The sequence below is a fragment of the Chrysemys picta genome, chromosome 4 (genome assembly GCF_011386835.1).
Source record: "Chrysemys picta bellii isolate R12L10 chromosome 4, ASM1138683v2, whole genome shotgun sequence".
Taxonomy (NCBI): domain Eukaryota; kingdom Metazoa; phylum Chordata; order Testudines; family Emydidae; genus Chrysemys; species Chrysemys picta.
The window spans coordinates 42,352,829-42,375,059 of record NC_088794.1 but is presented as its reverse complement, the minus strand read 5'-3'; the positions used below and the strand labels follow the sequence as shown (position 1 = coordinate 42,375,059).

General features: G+C 42.0%; 2 protein-coding genes across 14 annotated transcripts in view; both read right to left on the bottom strand.

Annotated features, from left to right (window-relative positions):
* Positions 1-7,153: 7,153 nt before the first annotated feature.
* KCNJ11 (potassium inwardly rectifying channel subfamily J member 11) lies at positions 7,154-9,601 on the bottom strand. Its single transcript, XM_005308693.4, has one exon. It carries the CDS (start codon positions 8,897-8,899, stop codon positions 7,697-7,699), a length of 1,203 nt encoding a protein of 400 aa, XP_005308750.1. The 5' UTR covers positions 8,900-9,601; the 3' UTR covers positions 7,154-7,696.
* Positions 9,602-19,826: 10,225 nt separating this feature from the next.
* The window catches only part of ABCC8 (ATP binding cassette subfamily C member 8), a 135,399-nt gene continuing 132,994 nt past the window's right edge, over positions 19,827-22,231 (bottom strand). For all 13 annotated transcript variants that reach the window (XR_010600500.1, XM_042858808.2, XM_042858806.2 and 10 more), the window contains 2 exons: positions 21,619-21,681; positions 19,827-20,061 (listed from right to left, as the gene is read on the bottom strand). Coding sequence is in view for 12 of the 13 variants with exons in the window: in XM_042858808.2 (XP_042714742.2) it covers positions 19,924-20,061; positions 21,619-21,681 (201 nt within the window). In the remaining variant the exon portion in view is untranslated. The remainder of the gene's footprint in view (positions 20,062-21,618; positions 21,682-22,231) is intronic.

The following is a 22,231-nucleotide window of genomic DNA, read 5'->3' as shown; positions in this document are numbered from 1 at the left end:
AGGGTTGCATTTGATTTCTGGGGAGACTGTCTCCTTCAGCTCTGTTTCTCCTTCTGAGGTGTTTGCAGCAGTTGCTGCCCCTTCAGGCTTCAGAGAGAGAGCTAGGCTGACAAAAACAGGTGAAAGGAATGGTCTGTGTCCCTTGCTTCCCATATCCAGTGTCCCACTGGGAGCCTATCTGGCTATGTGGGAAGAGTGCAGTTTTCCTTAGAGCCTAGTCTGGCTGGGGGGTCCCCCGGCCCTCCTCTCCCATATCAGAAAAGCACAAGGCAGGACTGGAGAGGTCAGCTCTGATGGGATGCAGGCTACAGCCCAGGTCAGGGTCACCTAGAACCCCCCTCTCCTTGGCAGGAAAGGAGGCAGGTAGGAAACATGTAGCCCTCAGAGAGTTACTGTCTATGGGTAAGTGAAGATATTTTAATCTGCTGACTGAACTCAGTATTAATAGGTGTGTCAGAAGACAAACAGGAAACGGAGTAAAGAGAGCCTGCAAGTGCTCTGCCTTGGGGAATTCCTCCAAGTCTGTCATTACAGACTCACATGTGTGACAGTTCTTTAAAGCTTTATTGTGTTTCTGCCTCTGAGTGGTTTGAAAATGTCTCGGTAAGCCAGAACTGCATAGAGCAACTCATAAACCCCCAGCACGGCTAAGAGATGGTGATATCTAGACACTCTCAAGAATGTCTTCTGCTCTTTTAATAGCACAGCTTCGGCGAGGGTGTATAGGTTTGTATCACGTATCTTTCTCCTGTTGCTAACATCAAAAATAGTACACAGAGTCATTTGTTACACACAGTGAACAAAACACCCACCAGACATTTTGAACACACTTCACATAATCTTGTAGGACCTAAAGCTTGAAATATTTTCTTAGTGTTTTTTCAGGCAAAGTTCTCATTGATCTCAGTGGGAGCTTCACTTGAGTAACGACTGCAGGACTGGCCCCTCAGTTTTCTGTCTTTGGGTTAACTCCTTCTCACCACGGACTTCAATGAGACTATATGTTTGCGTGAAGTTAGACAGGTTAGGCCCTTTGGGTCTGATCGAAAGCCCACTGAAGTCTATGAGAGTTTTTCTATTGACTTACATCGCCTTTGTATCAGGCCTGTTGTGCTTCTATATACTGTGGACATGGTCTTTTACACTTCTCAAATTGGGGCAGTTATATCTGACCGAATGGAAGCCAGTGTGTGAGGTCAAAATGCAGAGAGTGCCACTAATCAGTGCTAATCTTGCAAATTTTAGAGGAAACACAAGTGTGGCACTGCAAGGGGGAGGAGGGGGAGGAAGAGAAATGCATTATTTAAAAATCCCTTCTTCCCATGAGTCCTGTCACTCCATCCTCATGGCCCCCTCGCTTTCATTGTTTCCATCTTCCACCTAGTTAAAAACATAAAATCTTATTTTCTTCCTGTTGTTCCCAGCCCCATAGCATTAACTGCCGAGGGAAGATGATACACAAACGGGGCACTATAAGGGAATCATTGACTCTTACCTTTAATTTCAGGGCCTCGCAGCAGGTCAGTTTCCATTGCTAGTGAAATTGGAGTTCATGGAGTCAGGCATCTTCTAGTGTGATTTATTCATTCACACTATATACATTAAATGTTGCTGGTTTTCAGCAGAGGGAGTCACAAACCACAAGCAGGCAATCTGCTCTGCAGGGACTGCCCGAGCTTATGTCCCCCATCCCCCATTACCATAGTATCTGACCGTTTCACACACTTTAACGTATTTATGTTTATGACACTCTTGTGTGGTTAAGGAGCATTAAAATACCAGTGTCACAGATGGGGAACTGAGACACTGCATGACTAAGTGACTTGTTCAACGTCACACAGGAAATCTGTGGAGGAGCAGGGAATATGGCAGTAGTCCCAAACTATTGCCCTAACCACTAGACAGGCTTTCCTCTCTTCTTTAGTTCAGTCATCACAGCCCAGCTGCCCAGGAACAGCTCCCTTCAGCCTGTCCCTCTTGGTCTCCAACTGCCTTTTTACACTCATCCCTGACCACCCTCAGACTCCCTACATCTGTCTGCAACCATCCCCCCAACTGGCATGGAACCTGCTTGTCTTGGCAACCTATAGCCCACCAGTGCAAGGGTCAGAAGAGCAGCAGATTTACTCCTTAGTAGAGTCATCACACTGCCTTTGGGACCTACAACTGCAGAGGCTTCATCCACATTTGTCCCACCTCTAAAGCCAACGTTACTAATAATTCTTTTCATTCTAGAGGGAACTCATAAAAAAATCCACAAAGCCACTACTATAACCTCCTGAAACCCCCCGTGTTGTGATACCCACAAACTACCTGACCATGGCTAGGCAGCCGATATGCTATGACCAATGCTTAGTCACTAATCACATCACTGTCTCAACATTCCCTTGTGCTCCCCCTGTCTGTTTGTGGTATCCAACTGTTGTCTCCTGCCTCAGCCTTTGCTTGTAAACACATTTGAGCAGGGTCATTTTTTCATTATATGTGTGTACAGCACTTAGCACACTAGGGCCCTGCTCCTGGCTGGGGTGTGGAGACACAGTACAATATTAATTAATACAACTAACAGGGCATCTTTCATCAAAAGCTCACAGACTGCTAAGCATCAGCTAAGCCTCACACACCTGTGGGAGGTGTGCAAGTGCTTAGACAGGATGGTGATAACTGGGGTTTAAACACCCAGACAATGGTTATCACCATTTTACAGATATGTTAATGGAGACAAATCCTACACACTGGTGATCTGCGTGTTAGGAGCATTCCCATAAAAACACATGGGCAGACCCCTGTAGCAAGGTGGCAAAGGGCTCTGGGTGGACACAGAATCCACCTGTGCAGAACAGCTTGCAGGATTAAGGCTTCAGTGACTATAGCAAAGCACCAAATAAGTAACTGAGATGGGACTAGAGCGCAGGATTACTGACCCCCACCCCTACCTATTCCCTAGTATCTAAACCACACTCCCTCCCACAATGCACTGCAACATGAACAAAACAAGATGCTTTGTTAGACCTTATTAATATCCAATTGATATTAATAGGCCACTAATTCTTTAAGTTTTATTAATAAGAATCAGTGACAGGTGAGAGTCTTGATATTTCACATAACTGTTTTCTGTGTTGCTGAAATCTATGTAATTCTTATGGTTGTTTTTTTGGAAACAAATTCTTCAGTGCTTTTTTCACAACATCAAATCTGTGCCAGCAGCCCTACAATACTTAACCAGCATATGTTGGTGTGTGTGAAAGAGAGAGAGGGGGATACGGAAAATCTTAAAGAAACAATTACAACTTCAACGCACATTCTGTTGATTATAATTAGTATTACATTATTAACTAGGAATAAATAGCCAAACATGAGACTCAACTACTGCGGTTCCCTCCCAACAAGATTTCCAGCAGGGCTCCTCCGTCGCATGAAGCTTGTGCAGAATGCAGCAATGCGTTTACTCACTGGATTGAGCAACTGTGATCATATTACGTCTGACCTGCATTCTCTATTATGACTTCTATAAAGGGTAGATTAAAAACCAGCAAGGCCAATTCAAAATCAAAGCCCATTACAGTATATATTATCTCGCTTAACCTGCTCCTGTCTCCTGACCATCTCAGCCACCTTTTCGGTATTCAGTCATCTCAGCTTAGGTCAGCAGCTGATCAAGCCTTTGTTATGGTGACTGCCGAGGCATGGCACTTACTCCTCCTTGATATCTGTCTCAGTTCCTCTCCCATCATATTCTTTTAAAGAAGTATTTTAAAAATATATTTGCTATGACGGCTATTGGACCTTCCCTTGTCCCCAGCCGCCACATGCATCTGCCTGAGTTTGCCTCTGGTTTTTAATGTTTTTTGTTGCAGATAGTTGTAATATTGACATTTGTATTGTGTTTTATACTATATTATTATGACTTGTCCATCAGTGCTTTGCGGCAGGGCCATTTATAACTAATATTAGGCGCTATAATGCTATCATTTAAAAAACATAATGCCTATTGATTTCAATGGGGAGCTCTGCATAAAATTGATGGCACAACAGGGCCAATTATTCTTATTAACAGTGACTAAAAATTATGTTAAAACTATGACAAATACCTTGACTAGCTTTTAATTGATTTTTATGAACATGATTCACCTGTTTTTTCTTATAATCCCATCTGTTAAATTGAATCTTCTCCACCCCCTTATTGCTATAATATATTAATATCTGAGTCATGACACTTGGCTTTTCACAGACACAGAGACTTATTCAGGGCATGGTCCTGAGTTAAATGGCACTGAATGTATTTGTGAATAAAGTTCCTCGTGTACATGTTTGCAGAATTGAATCCTTTCTTTCATCATTTTAATTTACCCTGCTCAATATTGCCAAATAGAGCACTAAGCAGCATGAACTGTGAGTTTCTCATAACGTAATAACTGTTAATGGGCCACTTCAGGGTACCTGCTAGGGATTACCCCCATCAGATATCCAGGGGACTCTCGGAGAGTTCAAAACCCCCACTTGTGGACTACAGCAATAGAAGAAGTCATTTAGCTTCATGCGAAGATAAATTTTTTTCCATACAGAATGATAGCACTAAAGCTTTAACCGGACCACTAAAAGAGAGAATGTACTTTGTCAGTGTAAACCCAAACTCACGGAAAGTTTCAGATTTTTGGGTGTTCTCACATCCCTTGTAAATAACAGTTGATGGCAACAAAATAAAATGTTCTTCACAAAATTTTAATGTCCGGAGACACTTTTAAACATTTAACTTTTTTCCCCACGACTTTTGACTCTGAAATTTCTTTTTTGTGTGTTTAATACCTCTAAAGAAGAGGAGAATTTAAACTGAGAAAAGTAAAAGACTGAAAACAGATTTATGAAAGTCTTGGTTAAATTCACGAAAATCTTGGTTAAAGCCACAGAAACCATTATTTTGTGATTCCTTTCTTTTTCATTCTCTTCCTTGAGATTCCTTTCTTTGCATCTGTTACTCCAGCACTGGAGAAAACTAGGAGGTTTCTTGCAAAGATACACAAAAGATGGTCCTGAAAACAGTTCAGTAACAGCAAGCTCCTCCTCCGAGCTTCGCCCTCCTCATCTCAGAGAAAACAAAGAGAATCCGTGTAGCTTGAGTAATACAGATTCCCTTAGGGGAAGAAGAATCATGGGCACTTGCATGGTAGTGTTGCTTAAATTGCTTCTCATGTAGGCCAAATCCTAAAAAACGCTTTAGTGTAATGACAGCTTCCAAATAATTTCCAACAAACATCTACAAGTATCTCTTATTCACTGATATAAGGCACAATAGAGAAAAGACAATGACTTTTCAGGTCATTTGAAATTCCCCTACTGATATTTATCTATGCATTTTATAATGACAGGATGGTAGAATAGCGACAAGTGGTAAACAGAAGAGTATATTTTCAAAGGGGCATACGCTTTCCACCTGCACCTAGGAGAAACATGCAGAACTACCTTTCAGGAGCAGAATGGCACAGAGTCAGTAAAACAAAGGGTAGGCAAATAACATTGCAATTAAATTGAATTTAAAAAAAGTAACAACCACCAAAACCATTTTTTAGGCTTTTCCTTTTTTTAAAAAATGTTGCATTTGTTTTTGTTTTACCAAAATATAAAATGTATATGTTCAAATTTTCCTTGCATACTGCTATACATTAGTCCTATTTTGATCATAAGCTGTTCTGGACAGGGACCTTGTCTTCTCATTGTGAAACACCTACTATACTTTTAGCACTGTACAAATAATAAAAAGTGTGTTAACCCTCTGGAAAATTATACACATATTTACATGCTCCTAAGCATTCATTTAGCTGGCAGCCTGGATAGTGCCAGTGCAAGCCTTAATATTGCTAAAATATGCAACTATTAAGATAGTTAAATACATTAAATATATTAAAATAAATAGTATTTCTAATATTTTAAAATGGACTGAGATTTTATTTCTGGAATTGCATTTCATTTTACCATAGATTCTTATTTAGTGAATACGCAACTTTCCTTTTCCCTTTTGACCTTAGCTTGCATGAATGTGTTATGATACAGAGAAGTCTAAAAAAATTGATCAGAGCAACGCTAACACAAATTGTTTTCGGAGTTATCTAGTGCATAAGAGACAAAAAGTTGTCACACTGAAACTCCTTTGAATAAAAGACCGTTAGTAATGTAAGTTCTCACAGCTTCTTATGAAATATCACCACCACACAACTTCTGTCACTAGTGTGGGCCCGCAGTCCCTGCTCAGGCTTAGACCAAATTCCCTTTCACTTCAATGACAGTTTGCAGTATTTGTAAACAATATATTGTAAATTGCATTATCAGGGTCCTGTACTGCAAGTCTTCCACACAGGGAATGCTATTGTTATTAATGGAGGGTTCCTCATGTAGAGGATTTACAGGATCAGGCTAATAGGGACTGGCTATCCAGTTTTCTCTCTTCTATTTGTAAACTGAGTGAATTCGTTGTATGAATATGGATAGTTTGTTTTCCATTAAGTGCCTGATCCTGTATTAACAGCACACACAAAACCAATATAGGCAGGGAGAATTTAAGGTATGAGGGGAATTTAGGCTCAGACCCTAAGTGAAAAGGAAACAAAGGTGACATGGCACCCAGGAAGTGGATTGCATTGTCCTATACGTCCCACCTTTTCATGACCACAAATCACACTAACATCATTTTTAAACCTGAAAAAAAATTAAAAGTTGTTGCTGAGTGCATTCAAATACTGTTCAATGTAATTTGGGTCTGCTCGTCTGCATCTTTTAAGATGACTTTCTATATAAGATCTCTGATCTTATTTAATTTCCTCCTTATTTGATGGCATTTACTCTGATGTGTAGGATTGGGAGATGAATTTTCATATGTGTCCCACTTCATTGTGGCAGGGTTTTTGTTTGTTTTCTTAAATACAGCCACTTAATATATTAAATTTTTTCCTATGTACAACACATTTCATTCACATCATAGCAATTAATATCTGCTGTTCTTTGTAAAGACAAAATATTTTTAGAGCCATTGTTGCATCATTCACTATCAGAAATGTATATTAAATATATTAAATGTTTATTTTGTAAAAGGGTTTTAAAATGCACAAAAGCATGCATTTCATATTGCTTTTGCAATCAACAGATCCAAACATACAATATGGACTAAATAAATCTATAAGTTTATTTCTTTAAGACATAAAGCACCATAACCTAAACAGACATCTTCATATCTGGACTTTTTTGGGGTGCAAATCTTACTGCATGGTCTTTCTGTTATTATTTAAACTCCATGTAACTTTAATAATTATAATTGAAGAGTTTTTTCCTGTATTGTGATTGTTTATAAAACCAGTTTAAAAACATTAACTTTCTGAGAGGCATTGCAAGACCATAAATAATGCAACCTGCTAGGCTACAGATAAACTTATTTTTCAAGAAAAGGCATTATTCAGTGTGGATGAATCATCCAAAATGATCATGCAAAAAAACAAGACAGTCTGAACTGAAATTACAAGCAACAAAACAAAATGTTTCCACACCCAATGTTGCTTAAAAATGTTGCACGCCTTTAAAAAAATAAAATTAACTTTAATTTATCCTGCAATAAATAATACTACACACACCTTGTGCTACCAACCTGGCTAAGAAAAATAAGAGGCTATCTCAGTGTTCTTGTTTATTGCATCTTTCCTCTAAAAGGGTGTCAGGAAGGCTCATCAGTTATGGTAAATTTGGGCTTCAACCTGAAAGACCTCTTCCTACTGGTGCTTTTAGGTGACAATGGGATGGAGTCTATGATGCTCCTGTCTTCCTCCAGCTGCCTGGCAGTGCAAGAAGGGGTGGGCACTTTCACCGTTTTACCAAACTTAGAGTAGTCCACTGAGTACCTACCATCTTCCTCGGCCACGATGGGCACAAACCTTTGGCCCCAGAGGATTTCGTCGGCCAGGTAGGAAGTCCTGGCTTGGGTGGTGATACCAGTGGTCTCCACCACCCCTTCCAAGATGACAATGACTTCTAGGTCCTCGTGGTGGTTGAGGTGTAGGGGGGAGATGTCGTAGAGGGGGCTGTTCTTGTCTATCACATGGTAGATGAGGAGCGGGGAGACCAGGAAGATGTTGCTGCCCCCCACTGGGTTCTCCATCTGGATGTCTATCTGGTTGAGGGGCACCACCTCGCCCTCCAGGCTGGTGGTCTTCTTCACCACCTGCATGCGGATGGTGGCGCTGATGATCATGCTCTTGCGCAGGTCGCCCACCCGTAGCATGAAGCAGAGCCTGCCCTCCCGCAGGGCGATCACTGCGTGCTTGCTGAAGATGAGGGTCTCGGCCCGGCGGTGCGCCTGAGCCGTCTTCATGAAGATGCAGCCCAGCATGATGGCATTGATCACCAGCCCCACGATGTTCTGCACGATCAGCACCAGGATGGCAGTCGGGCACTCCTCAGTCACCATGCGGCCCCCAAAGCCGATGGTCACCTGCACCTCGATGGAGAAGAGGAAGGCGGAGGTGAAGGAGTGGATGCTGGTCACGCAGGGCACGAACCCACTGGCCTCCTCCCCAGCCCTCTGGCTACCCCCTGCCTGCAGCTGGGTGCTGTGGTCCAGGTCCCCGTGGGCGAAGGCGATCAGCCACCAGGTCATGCCGAAGAGCAGCCAGCTGCACAGGAAGGTCATGGTGAAGATGATCAGCGTGTGCGGCCACTTGAGGTCCACCAGGGTGGTGAAAACGTCCTGCAGGAAGCGGCCCTGCTCCCGGATGTTCTTGTGGGCCACGTTGCAGGTGCCGTTCTTCCCCACGAACCTGGCCCGCCGCTCCCGGGCGCGGTAGCGGGCGTGCTCCGGGACATCCTCGGCGAGGCGGGTCAGCACATACTCCTCGGGGATGATCCCTTTCCTGGACAGCATGGCTCCCCCGAGGCGCTCAGCGATGCTCCATGCCGGCTCCCGCGAGCAGCCAGGCACACGCGGATCCTCCCCACTCTCCTGCTCGCCCTTCCCCGGCTCTGCTCCCAGGCCAGGCTGGCTTCTTCCTCCGTCCCCGCGGCCCCGTCCTGAGTAAGCCCCAGCTGCTCACGCCAATCACAGCCCCGGGAGCGGCGCGGGAGGGTGGGGATAGGAAACGGGGAGGCAAAGGGGTAGTCTCTGGTGCACGGCTCCGGGTTGCAGCAGCCAGGGCTTCGGACATGCAGAGCCTCCGTCCGGGCCTGTCCCCAAAGGCGGAGAGCTTCCTCCGCCACCCGGGAAGGGGACGATGCACGGAGAGGTGCGCTCAGCCCCCGTGCGCTTGGCACGACTGCAGCGCTCTCTGCGCCGCCCAGTGCAAGGCGGGGAGCACCAGGGGGCGCCTCGGCGCCAGAGATTCCCGGCTCAGGTGGATGGAGCGGGGCGGGGGGACACCGAGAGAGCCGGTGTCACGAGACGGAGCGTGCAGGGGACACACAAATCCTCTCTCCTTCAGCCGGGGCGAAAGAAACGCACAAAGGGCCTCACCATGCAGGTCCCTGTGGGCCTGCGAGCGTCGGCTCATTTCCCTGCAGCGATCTCACTGCACCAGCTCCTTCTGTGTCCTTACTCAGGGACAGAAACTGACCTGCAGTAATCGCCAGCCTGTTCGAAGCAGAAGGGAAATCTGCCTCCCGCCCCCAGCCAGTTGTAAATAAAGCTAGCCGAGTAAATAGTGTGAGGGAAGGAGGATGGTGTGACCACCAGGGAATAGCGGGGACTTTAATGCCCTGAAATGCAGCCCTGTGAACAGGCTCCTGGTATAGCCAGCGGTTCTCGGTTTGAGCTTAATGGTCTTCTAACAAACAAAAATTTCCCATCGTTATGCATTGCTGCGCACTGCAATTAAAAAGGAGTGGTTTGGCTCTGTTTATATTTACATTCTGCTACTGTACTGAAAGCTAGCTCTGTTCTGTGCAAGGGTTGTTTCCTTTAGCAGTGGAACATGGCAAGATTATAAATAAAATGTTTTTTAAAAGGGAGGTTTGGCAAGTTTTTCCAGGGGGAGGTTTCTAGTCAAATTGTTGCACTTCCTAAGCAGGTTCAGATCAGGGACAGAACAGATGGGGACAATGCAGACCTAGACAAAGGTCACTTGGCAAATTCATTTATAACCTAAATATTAAGATCATTTTTAGCACCATGATTCTCTGAATCGCAAATAAGTATATTGGGGAAGCAATCTTGTTTTTTCCTATCAATTTCAAACATTGTATCTTGTACAATTAAAAAAAAAGTTGACATTTTGATTAAGTTATATGATATTGCTTTAGCTGATTGGGGCATAAAACTGCAGAAATTCTCAACTTCTGGTTGCTGATCCATGTGATAAATAAATACATACATCTCTTAGCTATTTCTGTGGCACATAGCCTGCTGGTATGTAGGCTCCATAAATATTTACATTAAATTTTATTAATTATCTTGTTTCTTTAGTGGTGGTTTATAGATTCTAGGACTGGAAGGGACCTCCAGAGGTCATCGAATTGAGAGTATTTTGAGGATAGCTTTACCTCTGGTGTCTATTTTTTAATATGATTAAGTTTTGTGTTGGTCTAGCTTGTGCTGAGGAAATGACATATAAAATGGCTCTTTTTAAAGAAATCCTTATTAAAAGGAAATTTAGAGGAGGTTGTATTGCAATTTTTATTTAAATAGTAGGAAGGGCTGCATTTAAGAATCAGATAGTTCAGCTGGATAATGAAGGATGGAAGCTTTGTTTACAGAGGCCCTTATCCAGCAAAGCACTTAAGCCCAGGCTTAAATACAAGCATGTAAATACATTTAAGCCTGGGCTTAAATGAATCAGTGCCTAACCAAACCAGCACTAATTGAATTTTCTAGAATTATTTATCATTTATTCCTAAACTTTTTAAAGAAAGTTTACTGAATGGATAGCTAATAAAGCAGAAGAAGAGATTTTCTAAAGCCAAGAGCCAGTGTTCCAGTATGAGGGGTGGAGAAGGTGTGAATCATAGCAGGAAGGCACATGAACGCAAGTAAGGGGTTGTTGGATGGACCCTGCAAATGCAGTAGAAGAGAAAGGAAGGAGGGAAGGCTTAATCCTACCCCATGTGTATTTTAAAACAACAACATGACAAGAAATGTTAAAATTGCAGGAGGAAGTAACCAGAACTTATGTCTGTGTGCACATGTACTCACACACCATGTGCAACCAAGAGAATGTGCATTATTTAACTACAGAATCTGGAATGATTTTTCCAGAGTGTATAGTTAGCAATAATTTTTAAAGGGCACTGTTAGTGGGTTTATTCTCAAAACTAATTGAATAAAGACAATAAGTAAGTATACTGTTTTATATTTGTGCCTAGACAGTAAAATGATTGAATTGCTTGAGTTTACCAGCATGTACTGCCTGGAGTGTCTTTCTTTTGTGTTAACGTTAAGAAAGAATATACACAAAAACAATTGTTTTGCCCTGTGTTAAAAGGAAAGGGTGGGAAGTTTCCAGGGGTTGTGTGCATTGGTCATTCCTCCTTAAGCTTTGGAGGGTTTAAGTGTTGTGCCTAAAATCTAAGTAGTTATGGGTGTTGATTTACTAGATACTGTATCAATACTATAAAGGAGGTTAGTGGGTGGAAGCCAACCAGCCTTTGAGGTTGAAATGAACTATGCAACTTCCACATCTAATGTTCTTGTGGCCTGACTATTGATTTTAGAATAAATATTGCTGACTATACACTCTTAGCCTGGAAAAATCATTCCAGATTTTCAAATTAAATTGATTAATGTTGCCTGGATAGTTTTAAAAATATGGATAAACAGTTACACACACACACATCCAAACATATCTTAGATTGACATACATAGTCCTTTGGAAGGCTCTGTTTTCAATACTCTCTCTCTCTTCTGCACCCCCTATCCCCCATTCTGGGGCTGTCTTTCATGACTTTTTGATCTCTAACACAAAGATGGTGGCAAAATACTCTGGCACCCTGGTTTTGTGGTCTGTGGTCTGAGCCAAGGATGCTTTTAGTTTTCTTGTCCACTTTATTTTACTTGCAGATATTTTGGTGCTGAACTCTAAAGTTCACCCCTTGTACATGGCAGATGAAAATTTTGAATGGTAAAGAATCTGTGTTTAAATTCACACACATAATATGAATAGTTTTGCTCAAACAGGATTATTTTCTACATTTTTCTGATTTAAAAAAAAATCATCTAAATGGGGAAACGAACTTAAAGGATCAGATGCTAAAGGCCCAGTTCTCCACCTCATTGCGTCTTGTGCACCAGTTACTTACACCTGTGTAACGTAAGTGCAAAATGTGTGTAAAATGCTTCTATACTTACTTGGTAGTGTTTGATACTCACTTTACAAAGCTATAAATTCCCAAATAATAATAATACTAAGGTGCTGGGGCACTAGACAATCAGGCCCTTGTTGAAATCAATTGATCAATCAATCACAAAATCATTTTCTTATTCTTTCCATTGTCCTCCAGAGGGCAGTAATTACATTCACTTGAAGTGAAACTGAAAAGAAAGAAAGAAAAAAAAAGAAAGCCTGACACCCTTGTTAAATCACCCTATCAAAAGGAAGCTCGCTCACTAGTGCACTAATTTCAATGCTTGGGGGCAATAAACTCGCAGTGGAACGTTGAAATAGGGTAACATGAGCCAGAGTCCGATTTAGGGGCAGGCAACCGCCTGGGGTGCTGTGCTCAGGGTGAAATGCAATAAAAATAAGGCATTCCGAAGTTTAACAAAGGGAGGAGGATTGGGGTGCCAAAGACAGTCCTCGCCATTTGGTCTAGGGCCAGCCCTGACATGAGCTGCACTATCAAGGATGAGCTGGCTTTCTACTTTCGTTTCAGGAATTCTCAGTATTGCAGATCTGGCCGAGGGTTTCAGTGTCCCTCACCTCTGGTGGCTGTCACCCACTTACGCTGTTCTCCTCCACCACCAGCACTGGTTGTCTGTGCACATAACTTCAGTCTGGGACAGTAAAACCAGTTTTGATGAAGAATTTAAATAGCAGAATAAAGAGGAGCCCTGGCTTTATGGATCAAGTAACAGATATTTAGAAGAAAAAAAAGGTGGCAGTTCTTTATGAGCCAACCTGGTTTTGTTTTAAGTGGTGTAGGACAAATAAGGGATTACTAAGCTCAGAGGAACAACCCCTCAGCCTGAGGGTTGATGCATTGAATCAAGATAGGATAACAGACCTTTTGCTCCTACAAAATGGATTTCATATTCTTATACATTTTTCTTGTTGTTTTGTCTTGCTGAATCATTTTGTATGGGAATTGTGGTTTTATTATGATGGACCCATAACTATAAAATAACATTAAAATGGCACTGTGATATTACTGTTTACTTTGCACTTATATTAGACCTTTAGTCCAAGGACCACAAAGTGCTTCCAAATATGAATTGAGCCTTGCAGCCCCCCATGAGGCCAAAGTATTATCAGTGTAGTTTTACAGATGGGTAAACTGATGCAGAGAGAGCGAGAGAGTGCGTTAAAAAGTAAGTCATTAGCAGAACTGGGGATTCTAAGTGACTGATAGTCACATTATCCTGAGCCAGAATTTCACCCTAGGAGTCCTGATTCCTCTTGTCCACTAGACAATAATACATCCTCTCTTGAAATAGAATTAAATATTATTAAAACACTGATTTTTATAATGCTAATATTTATCATAGTGGAATCATTTCCATATTGCAGCACTATAGGCAAATCCTGACTCTGCAACTCAGCAGGTACAGATTCCAGAAATAGCTTCATGCCCCAGCCAGGCTCCACGCCCAAGGATAGGTAAATGGCTTGAGAAGTGGTAATCTTCCCTCTGCACAGTAGTTTTTGAGTTAAATAATAATCATGAGAAACTCCTTCCAAGGAAAAGGGTGGTGGTGGGGGCATCAGACCCCCCAAGACATGCAAAATAAATTAGTCTTGTGGGGCTAACGTGCTGCTGCCTCATGCATTACTAATCTCTGGGGAGACAGGGATCAAGGATCCCCTAAAGGACAGTGAATTTCCAACCTTCTTCTAGGACTCCACAGCTCTCACCACAGAGCAGCCACTCTACATCGGTCACTGCATGTGCCTGACCAGCCCCAGGTTTTTAACCTCACAGGAGTAACGGCTGTTTGAAGCCCTTAGGATTTGGCCTTTGATATGGGAGAAGTATTTCTCTCTCGTATAAAATATAGATATAGAGTGCTGGAAACACATGCTAAGTCTATTAATCTTAAGTGGCATTTATTTAATCAGGCCTCTAAGGTCACACATTCACTCACCAGCAAGCTACCATGCAGAAGGAAATCGTTAACTATGAATCAGAGGCAACTGTCATATGCTAACTCTCATGTGAAGCTTCTCCATAAAACCAGAAGCCATTTTGAATGCCCTCACACCGACAGTTTTATCACTGAGAAGTCTTATTCTTATTGTATTTTAGTTGTGTCCTCTCAACATTAGTGATATGCTGTTAGGGGGCTTATTCCTTCACCCTCTCACTTCCCTGGTCCTTCTCGCATGAACAGAGAGCAACAATACCTGAAGTCCAAAGGTGCAAACAATTCAATGTTTATTGGGGTGAACTTCCAGCAAGCATGATTCCAGTTTCCTTCCTTAGTGTCCCCCTTTCCAGCTCTGATACCACAGAGCCTTGCCTATGTCCCTGTTCCCATTCCCCCCTTTAGCAAAACATGATCCCAATTCCCCCACCCCCATTCCCCGTTCCCATTCCCCCCCCCCACTTCCTGATTGACTGCAGACTATATAGTAAAACTTGAGTTCTGCTTAGCTATACCTTAACCAATCATTTTACTGAAATTTAACTAACCAATCCTACCATACTGTAACATGGTTATTTAACCAATTATATTCCATCACCTTAATTGGTTTACACCCAACAAAATTAATTATACAGCAGACAGAAACAATTACAGAACCAGACAGAGACCATGCAAATAAACATACAAAACAATACAGAAGCGAGGATTTCACACCCAGCTATTGATAAGTGAGTTCTTGCCAGACAGGATGCTATTACACTAAGTTTCCTTTTACATCTTCTAGGCTCTTCCCTTTCTCTGGAGGTGACAGGAATATCAGGACAGGACTGTATTCCTAACAGCCCAATATTACCTTATTTTAATGTGACTAGTTTGGGATGTGAGGATGTGACCGTTCACTTCTCAGCTTATGCCTGCCTCTGCTGCTTAGCCAAAGGCCTTACTTAGCCTAAGAACAGAGCCTCAGACGGTCACAATAGGAGAAGGCCCTTACACAGACAGACAGTGATTTTGATTCTTTCTTTTATACCTCTATAACTAGCTAAGTGATAAGAATACACCTAAATCCTTAAAGTATAGGCCTTTACAGACAGGCCTGAATATCTATATCCTAACACATGCTATAGCAGATGTAGAAGCTACATATTCTATGATGCTCACTTGCACACTATAGAATCGTCATCTGTGGCACATGACTTTAAATAATTTTACTGCTGTAACACACTAGCAATTCTTGTAGTTTTGCAGCTGAATTTTTTGAAGTTCTCCTTGCCACCAAATTTCTTTGGAAGAGGGATGTTTCCTGGTGCTTGTTTTCCATCTCTCCAGATATAGGTGGAAATGACAGATCTGACACATTTTATTTATGTAACTCTATTGTACCTCTCCATTTTTACTGTTCCTAGCACTAGAAGCTCCTGTTGGTTGTATATTCTCACAATCCAGTTTAATACCATTTCCCCAGATGCATTGTACAAACAACAACAAGCCAATGCTGCAAAAAGGGCATCATTTCTAAACTTGAAATCTGCATAGTGGAATTTGTAACCATCCACTTAAGCAACACAGTCTTCAGCTTTTCCTGCTCCCCACTGAGGCACTGGAAGAGAATAATTAGTGCATGAAAAATGTCCCATAATAAATTTGAGATGGCTGGTTGCAGAAAACAATCTTTTGAAAATGACAATCTAGTGCACTACTCAATCTGGATTTCCCCAGGCATGCCAGATTTCCCAAATTCTATGAATTCCCAACCAGGGAAGAAGATGACAAGGATGTGCGGCAGAAGTTACTTGAAGACAATATCAGAATAAAATTGACTGCAGCCTTCTACTGACTCATTTATGTTGAGAATGTTTAGAAGTTTGTGTATTCTCAAAAGACTGCTTCTTTATATCAGGGAAGAGGAGGAGTGAGGATGGGTAGTTGTCTAGCAATTAAATAAACAGGTTGATTACAGTAGGTGTCAGTGCCCTTGATAAAGGATAGTCCATATGCACGTATCATTTATTGATAAAAGTCACAGCGAACTACAGAGACAATGTGATAGTGAGTTGAACACATGGAGGGCTTGGAGACAATGAACTATATTTTACACGTTTCAGAGTAGCAGCCGTGTTAGTCTGTATCCGCAAAAAGAACGAGGAGTACTTGTGGCACCTTAGAGACTAACAAATTTATTAGAGCATAAGCTTTCGTGGGCTACAGCCCACTTCTTCGGATGCATATAGAGTGGAACATATATTGAGGATATATATATACACACATATATTTTACACCTGACTTTTCCACTCACTTGTGTTAGGCAAGTAACAGCCTTTCTGAGTCTCAGTTACCCATCTTTATAAGGGGCTTAATAATACATGTTTACCTGCCTCATAGGGATGTTGTGAGGATTAACTAACATTTGGAAATAGCGTGCATTATGTATTGTTATTTTATCACAAGCCTGGCCTGCCTCTGTGAAGGGCGTGGCTGGGAGCACTGGAACAATCTTCAGCATTTTAACAGGAAAGCTGCAGTGGTTATATGGCCCTTTAAAAACTCAAGGGCCTTTATCATTAATATGATGAACAGTACCTGAACAGGCTTATCTAGGCCAAAGTCCCCCTCCTTATAGGTGGTCTTGTTACTGGGCAGCATAGCAGTGGTGAATTGAAACTTGTGATGTGGGCTGCTACTTTAGCAAAGCAGTTGAAACAAATAAGGTGCATCCACAGAATTTATAAACTAAAACCATCCCTCTCTGTCTGGGGGATGTTTCAATTCCCCATCTAAATGGCAATTATTGCGCTCCACAGTCTCTCAGAACTTGGTTCAGGCACTCACAGATCTGCCAACACTATGGTTTCCCCCTGTAGACTGTGGGTTTCTGACCCTTTTATTAGAAAAAGCTGTCAGTCTATGAAGAAATCTCCTCTGATTGGCTGTCCTGCCCACTCCTGAAGCAGTCAGCCCTTCTGCTTCCCAGCTAGATTCTGCTTTCAACCATCCCATCCCGGTAGGTGATGACCTTGCTTTGGTCATTATACACTCCATCAGGGCTGGCTCTGGCTTTTTTGCCGCCCCAGGCAAAAACGCCTCCCGCCGCCCCCTGCCCCCTGGCGGGGAGCGCGGCAGGGGAGGGCGCCGAGCCCGGCCGCGGCCCCGCTCTCCCCGGCCGGTCAGAACGCCGGGAGGAGGGCGGAGAGCCCGGCCGCGGCCCCGCTCTCCCTGACCGTCCGGAGCGCCAAGGGGAGGGTGGTGAGCCTGGCCGCGGCCCCGCTCTCCCCGGCCGGCCGGAGTGCCAGGAGGAGGGTGGAGAGCCCGGCCGCGGCCCTGCTCTCCCTGATCGGCCGGAGCGCCGGGGGAGGGCAGTCCCGCTCTTCCTGGCCGGCTGGAGCGCTGGGGGAGGGTGGCGAGCCCGCTGCGGCTCCGCTCTCCCCGGGTGAGCACCGCCCCCTCCAGGTGCCGCCCCAAGCACATGCTTGGTAGGCTGGTGCCTGGAGCCGGCCCTGCACTCCATCACCTCCTATCTGGACTATAGCAATGAAGTGTACATGGGCATGAAGCCATCAGCTTTTGGGAAACCCCAACTAGTATCAAACATTGCAGCACGTCTCCTCAGCAACACTGGCTACTGCAAGTGTAATGCCGACAGACCCTGGTCGTTGGTGGATGGGATTGAACCTGGGACCTCTGGAACTTAGTCCATGAGCCTCTACTGCATGAGCTAAAAGCCAACTGGCTGTTAGCTAAGGCTGTAGAGCAGACTCATTAATTACTCTCTTTTTTTCCTCTCTCTCTCTCTCTCTCTCTCTCTCTCATCTCAGTGCCACTAGCTGGGACAGAACACCACACCCAGAAGATGTGTGGGTTACACAAGGACCAAAACCTTTTCAAAACTAAACACTCCACTGCATACACAATTCTTTGCCTGGTCAGAGAATGAGAGAAAGAACAAACCACACATTATCAGATGTCAGTCACACCACTTAATTCATTACTGTAGGGTGCTCAGGTACTAGCGTGATGAGAACAGATGGAGAACTGATGTGGAATACACTAGAAAAACGGAGTGACAGGAGCTGGGATTTTAGTTCATGCCCCTCTCTAATCAATATAGTGTTAATGATAGCAAACGGGGAACATCAGCAAAGCACACGATCTCCCAGAAGATACATACATCCAATACATCTCTTGAATATACTTAGAAGGGGTCAAGAGAAAAGGAATTCTATTCTCTAGCTGTCCTGGGCTCACTCCATCTATTTGTGTGACTAAAGAGATGGTTTCAAGGTCTTTCAGATCTCATCTTGCTAATAACACCAGAGATGAGGCTGAATCTCAAAATTCAGATCTAGATTTCAAGCATCCAGTAGTTTGGGCCCATGGTTTTGCTTTGACCCATTATGGGAACAGGGGTGGCAGATGGGCTGGGAGGGCAGCTCTGAAGTTTGGATCAAAATCCTGGGCAGATTCTGAACTTCCAGTGTTTGGGAGGGGTCTTTGTATCGAAGATTTTGGCCACATTTCTAGATACAACAGCTCAATACAGGCTGAAATTAGATAGCTTAAGTGAGAATAAGGGACATGCGTTGTGACTAAGGATGCTAACTGGATGCAATGTAGTAAAGAAGAGGCCAAGGGGACATGATCAGCATCAACAAGTAACAGTATATTGTATGAAGAAAGAAAGGGAATTATTAACAGCCTCAGAGAGTGGTAGGCTAAGGAAATCAATGCTTTAGAAAAAAAACCTTTGATGCACCTCTTACCTGCTGCTAAGCTAGTACTTTGTGGTATACAAAATAGGGATAAACTTAGCATCATCTATGACACAACAAAGGCCCAGTTACAAGAGTGAATTACTGTACAAAGTATCATTGTGGGGGTGCATTGGATAACAGGATCCTGAGAAAAAATGCAGATATAACAACTCCCCCCATGAATTATAGATCTCAAGCGTCCCTCCACCCCCAAACTGTGAGACACCAGCAGTTTTATTGCTTTCAACCGCTTTTACTGTAACATATTTTTTCATATTTTCTGCTGAGCACCTACCCCACCCTGATCTTTGTGATAGTAGAGAAGGAGCAGAGTTGAAATTGCGTTGTTTCAATGTATATTACAGATAGGAAAATATTTTCACCCGGGCTCCAGGCATGAACACTGGACATTAAGGCTGTAATGTATCTCTTTCTCTCCCCAATCCACTTTAGTCTCCAGAACTATTACTTAATAGGGGGTTGGAATTGCAACTTTTGAGACTAAGTGGTTATTGCTGTAAATATGGAGAGAGAGCAATTTCCTTAGAGTTGCACCTGCTATTCTCAGGAAAAAAAATGCAGAAATATTATCAGCAGAGGTTTCATTGTTAGGAATAAAACAAACCCTTTGTCAGTTGTTCATATTTGCTGTACATTGTGCCACATTTCAGCCATGCATTCATCTCAAAATCACCTAATTCACTGGTCCTTAGTACCAAAAAAATCCAGCAAACAAAAAGGAAAGACACATGGATAATTCATTAACAGTTAACAGAGACCAACTCAGGTTATTTCAAGAATGGAAAAACTCAGTCTTTTACTATGAAATAATCAATATTTTATTTACAGGTAATTTACATAATTAGAAAAGGAATAATACAATTGCACTTCGAAAGGCTTCACTTTATCCTATTATTTATCGGCTTGTACAAAAGAAGCAAACACACTATCTTCTTGCTCCAACAGAACCTCAGGCTTATCATACTCCAAAATAACCCCTCTCTTCATTACAATGACTAAATCTGCATTCAGAATAGTGTGTACCCTGTGCTGAAAAGTAAACAAATGAAATACAAGTTCAGTGTATTGAATATAACTGTGCAAGATAAGACAGAAATCAGAAATTCTAGAAATCAGTATTCCTATCAAAGTTCAAGCTTGATGGAGATGACTTAATTCCATTTAGTGAAATCTCATTACTATGCCAATTATGTAGATATATATTTAGGCCCCAATCCTGAAACTGACTCAATGGGCGTGGATCCCTGTAACCCGTGCATAGTCAATGGAGCTCTGTGCAAGCCTGGGAATCTGCACGCGTGGCGTCACCTGCAAGGTCAAGGCTACAGATGCACTTTTACAGTATTTTGATATTGCTAAATACGGATTAGACAAATATGGCCCTTTTCCTACAATTTATCACTTCATCTTTATTAAGATGATTGTGTTTCTAAAGCAAATGCAGCTGCCAAGATGACATTTACAACTGGGGTTGTAATAAACTGAGTTTATTTAAAAATATTTGTGTATGAATTGTGTATTTTAAAACCTGATATAGAACCCAGAGGCTAATAAAATTGTGCGCGCACTGGGAACTTAAAAAAAAGACAAAAACACAACCAAAAAACCCTCCCTCCACACATCCCCAAACAAATAAAACAAGGAAAATGCAAAAAACTCAGTGCCACACTACCTAAAAATTTTAATGAAGATTAGTCATGACATTCTAAGTTAGGATTCCTGCAGCAATTGTATATTAAACACATTCAATGTGTATAAAATAACGCTGTGTACACTAATACGTAATATTACATACATGCAAGAAGGCCAAGTTATGATTTCTACAGTAACTCTAACTATGAATTTCCTGACTTTTGTTTGCATAAAATGTCAATCATAATATAGCTTTAACATTTTAAAAATATACAATACCCTCTTATTTCATTGCCCAAAGACCCATTTGAAAGATATTTATCAATAATGACATGACTGTCAAGTACATTTCTTTGGTTCAGTTCAAATCTTCTTTTTATTAACTAATTCTAGTTATTACTGTTTGAGATCATTAGCTAATCATTTTAAAATACATTGGCTAATAAATCTGATATAATATTTAACAATAAAACAAAACAATATTTTTGAAAGCTGCTAAAATGCTTATTTAACTTATCCAGCAACAAAGTACTATCCAACAGCAAAGCTATATTGTCATTTTTGTTCTTCTTAAATTTAAGTATCATGGCTTAATAAGAGCCAAATCTTACTCCCAGATAGGCATGTACAATTTCCATTGAAGATAGTGGAGTTAAACCACAGCTGAATTTGGCCTAAAATGAATAAATCACAGAAAATACACAATATCCTTATATGTGGGCTTTGAAGTCAAAGGTAATTACTATTGTGAAACACATTTCAGGATTATGTGCTAAATATTTAAAATACAAATACGTGAACTACTTTCTAAATGGTTTAAATGGAAAATTAAATAAGTGCCATATTAGAAAGCAATAGACTAGAGAATCAGAGAAATTAACAAGGTACATGATGCATTGTTTTACATTTCGGGTACTTGTTTGCATTTGAAGAAGCCACGTAGAGTGTACTTACTGCTATGGTTACCACAGTGCGGTCAGCAAACGCAGTCATTACAACTTTCTGAAGAATGTTCTCCTACATAAAGGAAAAACAATTATTATTTTTAAAATAGATTCTAAAGTGATGGGCATAAAAATAAAAACAAGTGTCAAACAATTAATACTAAGGCTTTTTTAATAACTAAATTAGGGTATTCTAGAATGATCATCCAGAATGGGCCGAATTCTATGAGCAACCCCAACTTACTGAATTTTGATACTACTACTTAGTTAGCTCTTACATAGCACTTTTCCTTTGCTGACCCCAAGGCATTTTACAAAGAAGGGACATATCACTGTGTCTGTTTTAAAGTTGAGGACTATGTTTTAAATCATGTTGTTGCAAAGGAATATTCACTTTGCTGCCAATCCCGCTCCATTCTGGTACCCGTGCTGTGCATTCTTTTTGTCCCGCTGAAAGCAATGGAACGTTACGACATACTCAATACAGTTGACAGCACCGGAGGTGTGTTTTGCTAGATGTACCTGGCCGGTACAACAGCAGAGGAAGTCTTTAAGACAGTTTTAAAATACTTAGCTGTCCTCACAGAGTGTTCACTCGTTGCTGTTTATGAATGTATTGGTGC

Coding starts and splice junctions, on each gene's coding strand:
- KCNJ11 (XM_005308693.4), bottom strand. CDS start 8,899: ATGCTGTCCAGGAAAGGGATCATCCCCGAGGAGTATGTGCTGACCCGC.